The 11,903-nt window shown below is 41.0% G+C and overlaps 1 protein-coding gene across 1 annotated transcript; it reads left to right on the forward strand.

Moving 5' to 3' along the window:
- Positions 1-217: 217 nt before the first annotated feature.
- SNRNP27 (small nuclear ribonucleoprotein U4/U6.U5 subunit 27) lies at positions 218-11,854 on the forward strand. Its single transcript, XM_058194896.1, has 6 exons — positions 218-314; positions 1,257-1,377; positions 2,767-2,870; positions 6,944-7,023; positions 9,481-9,545; positions 11,541-11,854. Exons 1-6 carry the CDS (start codon positions 278-280, stop codon positions 11,593-11,595), a joined length of 462 nt encoding a protein of 153 aa, XP_058050879.1. The 5' UTR covers positions 218-277; the 3' UTR covers positions 11,596-11,854.
- The last annotated feature ends 49 nt before the right edge of the window (positions 11,855-11,903 follow it).

An 11,903-nucleotide genomic window follows, 5' to 3' on the forward strand; every position in this document is an offset into this window, starting at 1 on the left:
AATGTGTAATTACAGTGACCACGTGTCCTAATAATAATTAGGATTATTCAGGTACCTAAAGCTATCATATTTCCCACCCAGGCCAACCCAAAGCCACGCGCGATGCCTCCCCAGCCGGCCCCCAACATTCCCCCGGCGGAACTTCTGGCGCGAAGGCCGTTTCTACCCGGAGGTGCAAGGCGGAAGTGCGGGGGCCGTTATCTCACCGGAAGTTCCAGGGAGCATACGCCGGAAGCGCGTTTCGCCTCGGCCGGGCGTCGGGAGGGAGTCGCACGCGATGGGCCGCAGCCGCTCCCGGTCGCCTCCGCGGAGGGGTGAGCGGGGTGGCGGGCCTGCTTGCTCCGGCCGTCTTCCCTCGGCTGGTGGGGGGGGCGCCCAGTCCCCCTTGCCCTGCTTAAGGCAGGCAGCCCCGAGGGAGGCTTTTCCCATCCTAGAGCCTTTAAGCGGGCGACGGTTTAAAGCCCCCCCCCAAGGGAAGGCCCCCTTTCCCCAAGGCCCCTGCGGGGGAGAGGGGGAAACGGCCGGCCTCTTGGGGCTTCCGATTGTAGGGCGGGGGGGGGGAGAATACGTGGCCTTTTGTTTTGATCTGTCACAGCGGAGCCTTGGTATTTTCCATCGCTTCTCCTTTCCTCACCCTTGATTTAAGGTTAAATATTTTTTTAAAAAAACCTGATTGAAATGTCTTGAAGATAAGGCATTTGTAATTTTCATGTGCAAACTAGTAGATCCTATATAACGCTAAAAGTGACTTGTGTTAATTTTACTATCAAAGCTAACTGTGCTGCTTTCCTTTTTAGGCTACTCCATGGTTTTATGAGCAATATCTTTTCTCCAGTTCTATTATCCTTCATTTTTGGGGGATCATTGCAGGATATAGAATGGTGGTTTAAATGACACGTAACAATGGATGGCAAAATGCCTTTTGTGTTTTTCCTTTGAATATGTTTTGTTTATCGTAAGCCAATAGAAATTGGAATTAATTCTATATGATATTGTAAGTTTCATGGAAGAAGAGTTGAATAAAAGCATAGAACTCAATTAAAAAAAACAGTATTATTTAAATGTCTGCAAGAAACAACGGAGGATCCCTCAAAATATTATTTAAAGTTGGAACAGTCTGTAAAGCATCTGTGTCTGGAGGACCAAATTTGCTGAAGTTGTGACAGTATTTCAGGTGTGATGTATTAGTTTAGGAGAATTATTTCTCTTCGATCCAGGGCACTTACTGCCTCTGTTGTTTTACTCTTGTAAAAAAGAACGTCGGCGTTCCAGATCCACTTCACGTGAAAGAGAGAGGAGGAGACGGGAGCGATCAAGATCTCGAGAGAGAGACAGAAGGAGAAGTCGTTCTCGTTCTCCACACAGACGAAGATCCAGGTGAGAAAGTGACAATGGGTAGTAGCAACTAATTCTTTGGCTAACAGTAACTTGTTCCATAAAGAGTAGGCAGCTTAAATAAGAATTGCCCTGCTGACTGCCATTGTTGTGGGAGCTGAATTATTTACTTCATCTAATATAAATTTGGAAACCATCAAAACTGTCTTCTTAATAAACACTTTATCTAGAAAGACTTTAGGAATTGTGCAGTCTCACTCAAATTCTTTTACAAATTAGTTATTTCAAAAAGAATAATATATGTTTTTCTATTATCTGTTCATTCATTAAATTGTAATCAAATTGAAGTTATTGCTTAGTGTCATGGCTACAAATTTACTGGACTGTTGATTATAAGGGTTTTGGTTAATCCTGCAAGCATAGCTAGCTGATATTTATTATTTTATCCAAATAAATAATTTATGTCTGACAACCAAAAGAATTGGATAATTTATATCGATGATCATTTTAATATTAATAACATACAGCTCTACAAGGAGGCTATATTCTTGCGAGTTATTTTTTCATATCATTTTATACATAAATATACTACACTTGCTGCATTTTGTTGTCTAATAGTTTGCCTAGTATTAGAAATATAATTTCATATAAAGCTTAAGAACACAACAACCCGTACGCTCTCACAGAGAGGGCCTTCTCAGGGTGCCGTCCGCCAAACAATGTCGGCTGGCGGCCCCCAGAGGTAGGGCCTTCTCTGTGGGAGCTCCTACACTCTGGAACGAGCTTCCCCCTGGGTTACGTCAAGTGCCTGATCTTCGGACCTTTCGCCGTGAGCTGAAAACGCACCTATTTATTCAAGCGGGACTGGCTTAAAATTTTAGTGGGTTTATTTATATTTTAATGTTTTAAATGTTTTAAATTCGGCCACCTTATAATATGCTTGTTTTAATTTCTTTTAATGTTTATATTGTGACTTTTACATGGCTGTACACCGCCCTGAGTCCTTCAGGAGAAGGGCGGTATAAAAATTGAATAAAAATAAAAATAAAATAAATAAAATAAATAAAAGTGTACAGCTCTGTGTTAGTAATTCAAATTCTATGTATGCTTTAGCTGTTAGGCTAGGCCTAGGCTGTCCATACTGGAATGATTGTAAATAACCCTCCCCAAGAAGGACTCCATTCCTGTGATAGGCAGACTGATCTAGCTCTGTTCTTTTTCCTACCACTTCCTTACATTAAAGGAAAACAAAACAGTGATAATTGTCTGAGGATGCAGTTATGCTTCTAGCATGCATCCTTTGCTTCTGCTTTAATGCCCCTGTTCTAGTTATTTGAAAATAATAAAAACACTCTTCATTTTGTCTCATAATACAAATACATAATTTTTTTTTGCTGTTAAAGTGAAACCTGCGCTGGTTTGACATTCTAGATCTCCTCGGCGGCATAGATCCAATTCTGCTTCTCCTTCCCGGCAGAAAGAAAGAAGAGAGGATGAGAAGAAGGACAGCAAAGACAAAGAGCGTCAAATCACAGGTAGCAACGCAGATGGCGCACCTTGCTGAGGGGTTCTGGTTTCCACTCTTTGCTTTGTGCATTGGACTTCTATAAGGACAGGGAAGCCTTTGAACAGACAGCACTGGACTGTTTGGTTATTTACTGGTCTTAGAGGGGACAAATCCTCCCCACCCCTTTATTGAGAGCTAATTCTTACGATAAGACAAGATAAGATAAAGATAAGTTTTGTTGTCACTGTCTTCTGTAAACACACAGACACACATTAAAAAATGAAATTTTGATGCCCGCTCTCTTAATGTCCTGTATTTAAACCTTAAAAGCTTTCCACATCATTATTGATCATTTCTAATAAAACAGTTCCTGTTCCCTATGCATAGTCCTCCCTGATTACAATTGTTGTGGTTTGGTCTATTTTTTGAGCACTTCAGACAATATTCTTTCAAAATTGCAGGACTGCTTGTATAGGGTAAAAAAATTGCAACAGAAAAATACAAATTAATAAAATGAGAAACAAAATAAAAATAAAACAGATTGGACTTAGAATAGAATAACAGAGTTGGAAGGGACCTTGGAGGTCTTCTAATCCAACCCCCTGCTTAGGCAGGAAACCCTACACCACTTCAGACAAATAGTTATCCAACATCTTAAAAATTTCCAGTGTTGGAGCATTCACAACTTCTGGAGGTAAGTTGTTCCACTGATTAAATGTTCTAACTGTCAGGAAATTTCTCCTTAGTTCTAAGTTGCTTCTCTCTTTGATTAGTTTCCACCCATTGCTTCTTGTTCTACCCTCAAGTGCTTTGGAGAACAGCCCGACTCCCTCTTCTTTGTGGCAACCCCTGAGATATTGGAATACTGCTATCATGTCTCCCCTAGTCCTTCTTTTCATTAAACTACACATACCCAGTTCCTGCAGCTGTTCTTCATATGTTTTAGCCTTCAGTTCCCTAATCATCTTTGTTGCTCTTCTCTGCACCCTTTCTAGAGTCTCCACATCTTTTTCAGATCGTGGCGACCAGTACTGAATGAAGTATTCCAAGTGTGGCCTTACCAAGGCCTTATAAAGTGGCACTAACACTTCACGTGTTCTTGATTCTATCCCTCTGTTTACACAGCCTAGGACTGTGTTGGCTGTTTTGGCAGCTGCTGCATACTGCTGGCTCATATTTAAATGGTTGTCCACTAGGATCCCTCTCAAAATTACTACTATTGAGCAAGGTACCACTTATATTGTATCTGTGCATTTTGTTTTTCTTGCCTAAATGTAGAACCTACTTTTTTCACCACTGAATTTCATTTTGTTAGATAGTGCCCAGTGTTTATTGAAAGCCCAGAAGATAGGCTTAAGATACAGAAGGCTCTTGACAGACAGTGAAGTCTGTCAAGAGCCTTCTGTATCTTAAGCCTATCTTCTGGAGTGTTGGCTATTCCTGCCAGCTTGGTGTCATCTGCAAATTTGATAAGTTCCCCATCTATCCCCTTGTCCAAGTCATTGATGAAGATGTTGAAGAGTACTGGGCCTAAAACAGAGCCTTGGGGTATTCCACTGCATACCTCTCTCCATGTAGATGCAGTTCCATTGAGGACTACATGTTGAACTCGTCTAGGGTAGACAGGTGTTCACTTATCATTTTCTTACCTATTTTAACTTGTGTTCCTAATCTGTTTTTTGTGGTGCTGTTTTTGATAGGTTGGACTGTTTTTTCCCTTCGTGTAAAGACAGATGCAAAAAATGAGCTAAGTAGTTCTGCTTTCTCCCTGTTGCTTGTCACCTTCTTGCCACTTTTTCCTAGCAATGGACCAATTGTTTCCTTGACTTTTTTCTTGTTTTTAACATGTTGGAAGAAGCTTTTTTTTGTTATTTTTTACTTTTGTCGCTAGCTTTTGTTCATTGTGAGCCTTAGCTTTCCTCACTTCATCTTTACAGGCTTGGGCTGATATTCTGCCTTAGTTATTTGCCCCTCTTTCCACTTTTTATACTTGTCCTTTTTGTCTTTCAATTTGTCAGAGAGTTCTTTATGCATCCATGCTGGTTTCTTTTGAGAGCTGTTATTTTTCTTCTTCATTGGTATTGTGCTAGACTGGACTTTTATAATCTCACTTTTCAAAATTTCCCAAGCATCTTGGGTTGTTTTCCCCTTGAGGATTCTCATCCATGGAATATTTCCAGAGTTCTCTCTAAATTTATTGAAATGAGCTCTCTTAAAGTCCAAAACTCTAGTTTGACTTTGTACTATTGCTTATGCTTGCATAATGTTGAATTTCAATATTCCATGATCACTTGCCCCCAAGATTCCTTTAGCTTCAGCACCTTCTATCATTTCATCTCTGTTACTGAGAATTAAGTCTATCCAATAGGGCTGATTCCCTAGTTCCTTTCTCTATCTTTTAAGAAGACAAAGTTGTCTGCTAGGCTTGTTAGGAACCTGTTGAATCTTCCACGTGCTGCAGAGTTTGTCTCCCAGTTGATGTCAGGGTAGTTAAAGTCTCCCATTACTATTGTGATGTGCTTCCTACGTACCTTATTTAACTGACTAGCAAAAAGTTCATCTATTTCCTCTGGTTGGTTGGTTGGCCTATAGTATAGATTTACTGTATAGACTTACAGTAATGTCATTTTTTTCACCTTTAATATTGACCCAAATGCATTCAAGATAGTTTTCATCATTGTTGTGCTCTATTTCTGTAGAGATGCAGTTATATACAGTGCAACTCCACCTCCTCTTTTATTTGGTCTCTTTCTTGTAAATAATTTAATCCCTCTAGCTGTATATTCCATTTGTGAGTTTCATCCCACCAAGTTTCCGTAATGGCAACAAATACCTGCCCTCATTTATTTGAATTTCTAATTCACCCTGTTTATTCCTCATACTCTGTGCATTGGTGTATAGACATTTGAGTCCATTTTGATTGACCCTGTGTTTACTGTGTACATATCCTGTGCTGTGCCTGACTGCCCCTACTTTCTTGCCACCTGTTTGATTAGTGCACTTGGTATGACATTCACTATTAAATGCTTGGTTTTGCTTGACAGCAAGGTTGATAATCTTACTCGCACAAACATCTATGTTACATGCACTGATAGCCCTGTTAATTTAGATTGCTGGGGACAGAAGTGTTCTGTATCAATTAATTCTCTGTCCCCACTGTTCAGTTTAAATGTTTATCCAGAAAATCTGTGAATTTAATGCAAGTAACTTAGTCCCTTTCTTTGATAGATTCAAACCATCTCTTTTGTACAGCTGTTCATTGGACCAGCTGCAGACATCATGACTAATAAAACCAAAGCCTTCCCTTTTACACCACTCCTTTAGCCACACATTAAACTCCGCTACACGACACGCTGGCCTTTCTCTTTTTGTTCCTTATATACTGGTAAAACCTCTGAAAAAATAAGCCTACACCCTATACTAATAAGTTCATACCCCAAGCTCTGGAAATCATTCTGCACAGAAATTACATCTTTTTGGGAAAGATCATTTGTGCCAAGATGTATAATAGCATCAATGTCATAGACCTTACTGGCATTCTTGACTACCTTAAGAATATGCATCTTAATGCAATAACTTAATGCAATAATTTCTAAGTTTATGGGGTCTCTATCTGGGGATCAGTTTCCTGAGGAAAAGGGAAATATGCTTGTATGGATCAGGCCAACAAATGTTTTTCTAGACCTTTCCCACAGTAGTGTTAAAAGTTAACTAGAAAATCTAACTGGATAGACCCAGGAAATGGGCAGCACCTTTTAAATGAGGCCCCCTTCCCCATCCTTGAATAAGCTGATGGCGTGACTTTTTTTTATAAGACTCCCATCAGTCGTGAGGTTTAGGCCCAACTGCTCATAGATCCCTTTCATGGATGAGGCCACGGTGAGGCTGGTGGTCATCCAACTTTAGGAATACTTGGAGCTTAGATCTATTTTAGGCCCAGCTATAATGCAGGAAAAGCTTCATGTTTCCCTTGATTTTTGAGTCAGGGAGTTTGCTGTTGTGTTGATGCTCCAGGATCATTTGTTATATTTGATATTAGATAATGCTCAGGTTGGGAATGAGATATTTTATCTCCATGTCATGCCTTGTTTTCTTATGCAGAAGAAGACCTGGAAGGCAAAACAGAAGAAGAAATTGAAATGATGAAAACGATGGGATTTGGCTCATTTGACACCACAAAGGCAAGCAGATTTTTTTCCCCTTAAACTTTAAAATGTGTATGTAAACTACATCTGCTGTTAAGGTGGCAAGCTGCAAGCAGGATGTGGAAAGATATCTGCATTGTACAGAAAAGTTACAAAACTGGTGAGTGCTGAATTCAACTTTTGAGAAACTGCTGTGAGAGAGGGCACCTGAGGGCAGAAGAAGAAGCAATGGATGGAAGCTAGTCAGGGAGAGAAGCAACCTAGAACTAAGGAGAAATTTCCTGACACTTAGAGCAATTAATCAGTGGAACAATTTGCCTCCGGAAGTTGTGAATGCTCCAACACTGGAAGTTTTTACGAAGAGACTTGACAGCCACCTGTCTGAAATGTGATGGCTAACCTTTTTGCCGTCGTGTGCCAAAAGCGGGGGGAGTACAGGGGAGATGGGTCATGCGCACGTGTCCCCAGCCCCTGCGCCCCACCCCCTGCGCATGCGTGTATGACCTCCCCTGCTTTTTGCACGGGATGGCATGGTAGTCCCGTTTTTCACCCTCCCCAGGCTCCAGAGGCTTTCTTGGAGCCTGGGGAGGGTGAAAACGGCCTTCCCCAAACCTCCGGAGGCCCTCCAGAGGCCAGAAACAGCCAGTGGGCCCAGAAGGCTGAGCTAGGGCATATGCTGCCCACCAATATGGCTCTGTGTGCCACCTGTGGCCATCATGGGTATAGGGTTTCCTACCTGAGCAGGGGGTTGGATTAAAAGACTTCCAGGGTCCTTTCCAACTCTGTTATTCTGTTCTGTTCTGTTCAGATATCACAAGCCAGAAAGTCTGGGGAGTACACTTCCATGTAGTTAAAGGTAGTACCACAAATCCTGAAATTAATGTGCAAAACATAAAGACAGGAGGGCCAAGAAGCACAATAGAACTCTTCTAATCATATATGCCTTTTCCGTAGGGATAGAACCTGAAGTTCCTTAACAGAGATCTTCTTTAATGTAGACCTAACTAATGTAGAAAACAGCTTCTTTTGTGCAGCTTACGGTTTTCCCATAGATATGAATCCAAATGAGCCTTCTGTGATTAATGTGTGTCTTTTCATTCAAACAGAACAGGGCTGGAGGGCCAAACCCAACTCAAAGCAGGAGACATCATACTATTCCAGACAAATGGTTATCCAATCTCTTCTTGAAAACCTCCCATGAAGGAGCACAAAAAAATTCAGGAGGCAAAGCATTCCACTGATTATTTCTCCTTAGTTCTAAATTGGATCTCTCTTTGATAAGCTTCCAGCTGTTACGTCTTCTGAACATGTATGAGACCATCCAGTTAAATTATTTTGAGAAAGCCATTTCTTTAGGACAGCAAACCTCCCAAGATGAGAGCTAAGCTCCTACTGTTCTCAGGAAGCCCTTAACAGCTGACTTCCAAAGACCTTGAACGGTTGGAAGAGAGCCCATGACTCCAGAGCCCATGACTCCAGCAGAGGGAGCATCCCTGCCACAGGGGCACCAGAGCCAACTGGAGTGGATACATTTGCTGGCTGTAAAGTGAAGTGTGCCAGGTGAACCAGGCCAAAGGGCTCCCAAGGTAGCTGCACTTGTGTTGACACAAGCAGTAAATACTACGTAGAAGGTGGGTGGAAGGCTTTCTTCCAAGCCTTCCTGCCTGTTGGTAGCCCATTGTCCTATTGGGCAACTTGGTTATTTATCATTATCAGCATCATCAGTTATTAACTTGATATGCCACCTGATTCCCAGTGGCTCCTTAGATGCAGACCAGCTCTGACGCTTATTTTGAATACTAGAACTGAACTAAATTACTTCCCCTCTCCCAATGTCAGAGAGACTCCCAATGGGAGAGTCAAGGGGGCAGATGCAACGGGTGTGGTGTCAGGATGTGGGCGTGGGACAAAAGGGGTGGAGCTTGCCCCATGATACCTATACCTGTCACCTGGTCTTTTTTTACACACACCTCTATGGATGCCACTGCTTCCAATTTTTTTTTTCCATTTGGGAGGCATCATTTCTTTCTTGCCATCGCTAAACAAGAAACTTCCAGACCTAGTCTTTCTCCTTTGGGTCCTTCTGGGATCTCTTTTAACAGAGAGGGATTCCATTCCAAAGGTTCCTTGGTAGCAACGCCCTGAGGAAAGAGACTAGAAAAGCAGTCAGACATTCTACTTTTGGATATAATTAAATTTGGCTTTGTGGTAGTTGGCAGGCTTCCAAAAACTTGTAGTTATTAAAAAAGAAACAGAAAAGAGAATTAGATTTCTTGAAACATAGTGATCTCATTGCATTATTATTGTGCCTTTCCTCTGAGATGTATAAGCAAATCCTTCTCTGCAGTTTCTGGATGGTCAGTAAACTTTCTGCTGAGTCTGGGAATAATGCGGAATGAAACATGCGATGGTGGTGGAGGAGGAAATTGGTGAGAGGACGATTGCCATCCTTTCAGTTGTTTGAAAGTGATTGTTTCTTCCTTTGTCTTGCAGGGCAAGAAAGTGGACGGGTCAGTAAATGCTTATGCTGTAAACGTGTCACAGAAACGGAAATACAGGTTGGCATTTATTCCCTTGTACAGATTGGCCCTCGAGCATAGGAACTGCTGGGATCCTCTTTGCTCAGCATCTCTTGATCAACATACCCTTGGTCAATTGCAAAAATTGCTTCGGGTTCCTTCTTAATTCTTTTTAGAAACAAAAGATTTCTGGCTTTAGAATAGAGAATTCCCTATTCACTTACTTAGCTCCAGAACAGCTAGGGGTAATTGTTAAGGTGTTGGAGACCTAGATTCTTGTCTTCACTCAAGTACAGAGACTCATTAGAGCCTTGGAGACGGTCACTCCATCCCACCCAAACCTACCTTACAGGAGTGTTATTGTGAGAAGGAACACTCAGAATGCTGCCTCCAGTCCCTGATTTAAAGTCCAATAAATGTATCTGCTAAGATTAGTTGATTTCATGCGTCTTCCCTAGATTCAGGTAGAATTACTCCATAATGAAACTTAATCTGTAAAGCTGGTCCAAACACCTTTGTCTAAGATAAGAGAGGAAAACTCCTTTCCCCAAATCAAAGTATCTACTTATTTAGCCTATGGCATATCATACATGGACTAGCTAGCTATATATATTAACATTTCACCTAGATTAGTAAAACGCCATAAAATATAAAGATTAAAATGACCTATATTCAAAAAACCAGTGTCTAGGCCATCTAACCATTGAAGTGCAGCATCATTTATATAAAGAAAATCAGATACTGGACTGGTATCTGCCCTCAGCTTACAGCCCTTCATGATGTGATCTACAGTTTGACGTGGGCCCCCGCAGTCACACTGAGTGGAGGATGCTATGCCATGCAATTCAGAGAGTCCCTGCAGTCGCTGTGTGAACTACAAGTCCTATTCAGGATTGTCCATTGCTGGCGTGGTAGTTCAAAGTCTGGCACCTTTATTATGGGGTCATTTATATGTCTTCCTGTGTCTGAGTATTCAATGACCTACTTGGTCAAAGTCTCTATTATCTCAGGATAATCACAGTGTTTTGGCTCTTAAACAGAGAAAATCCTCGAAGCTCCTTTAGCCTTCCTTTTGTTGACCTGCCCCAATCTGTGGCTCCCTTTTATTTGCTACATTAGATCTAGGGCCTGTATTTCTGGCAGAAGCTTCCATAAGCAGAAAGACAGCTGCACTGTGGTGTGAGCTTTGCCTCTTTTGTTAAGTGCATCATAACATCACACCTGGGCGTCCGCAGGGTATGGTCAAAAAGTCAAGAGGGTTGCCATGATAATATGTTTGAAGCTTTACTTCTATATAAGATATATATAAAAAAACAAGCAGGGCTTTGAGGAGACTTATTTTTTTTATTAGACCCTGCGTACATACGTACAAAAGGGACAGTTTGTGTTGCAGTAGCACAACACTGTTTTTGTCATTTTGATGAGAAAGTCTTCCATCCCGGCAGATACGTCTGTATTGTGATGACTGTGAGCATTTGAGCATACAGGAGACCCAGGAAAATTTCTTCCATTTATGCTTCCCTGTTCTCTGTTTTCCATCTGATGGGTGAATAGTTTAATATGGCCACTAGACAACTTGGAATCTTTGGTTACTTGGAAGTGGAGTTGTCTCCTTGATCTATTTTTATATTTCTTCCAATTTAATATTTCCCCAAACCTACTGGCATATATGTCCTATACACTGTGGTGCTTTCAGGTTTTGCTTAAATTAGTATGTATGAGAGACGGACAGACAGACTGGGTTTTTTTTAACTAGAATCAGTAAGTACATCAGGCTTAATGCACCTATTTTGTTTCTATCTAGGTATATTAACATTTAAAAATGCATAGTTTACTACGGTAATATATTTATTTATTTTTTATTTATTTGAATTTATTTGAATTTATATCCCGCCCTTCTCTGAAGACTCAGGGCGGCTTACATTGTGTTAAGCAATAGTCTTCATCCATATATGAGTAGTGCCTATTGAAATTTTAGAAATATGGGGGAGATATTGTGGAAAACTTTGCTCACATTTATTTCTTTTGTTGTAGGCAGTACATGAACAGAAAAGGTGGATTCAACAGGCCCCTGGACTTTATCGCCTGATGTGTCTGCTGCTGTTACCGATAACAATTTCCACTGAAGTCTCATCTGTCTGGCTAAGAGGTTCTGTCTTCTCACCCCAAAAGGGTTAGGGTTGTTTTTGTGAATAATTCCTTGAAGTTACATTTCCTAGGCTGAGATGGTATTTTTTTTCCTCTCAAATGTATCTTTTGCACAGTGGTTTTCATGATGTTGCTATTCCACATTTGTAGGTTTCCTCTTTTAAATATTGTCAGTTAAATTAAAAAAGAAACTTCTTGTCTCCTTGAGTAAAGGTGAACTAGACCAACTTTTCTAAAAGATAGAATCAA

The sequence above is a fragment of the Ahaetulla prasina genome, chromosome 9, assembly GCF_028640845.1.
Source record: "Ahaetulla prasina isolate Xishuangbanna chromosome 9, ASM2864084v1, whole genome shotgun sequence".
Taxonomy (NCBI): domain Eukaryota; kingdom Metazoa; phylum Chordata; class Lepidosauria; order Squamata; family Colubridae; genus Ahaetulla; species Ahaetulla prasina.

What these genes read in the sequence shown, in the direction of transcription:
- SNRNP27 (XM_058194896.1), top strand. Translation starts at nt 278, where the DNA reads ATGGGCCGCAGCCGCTCCCGGTCGCCTCCGCGGAGGG. An exon ending in CCGGTCGCCTCCGCGGAGGG is followed by an intron (nt 315 to 1,256) that starts GTGAGCGGGGTG and finishes CTTGTAAAAAAG; the next exon opens with AACGTCGGCGTTCCAGATCC. An exon ending in GCTCATTTGACACCACAAAG is followed by an intron (nt 7,024 to 9,480) that starts GCAAGCAGATTT and finishes TTTGTCTTGCAG; the next exon opens with GGCAAGAAAGTGGACGGGTC.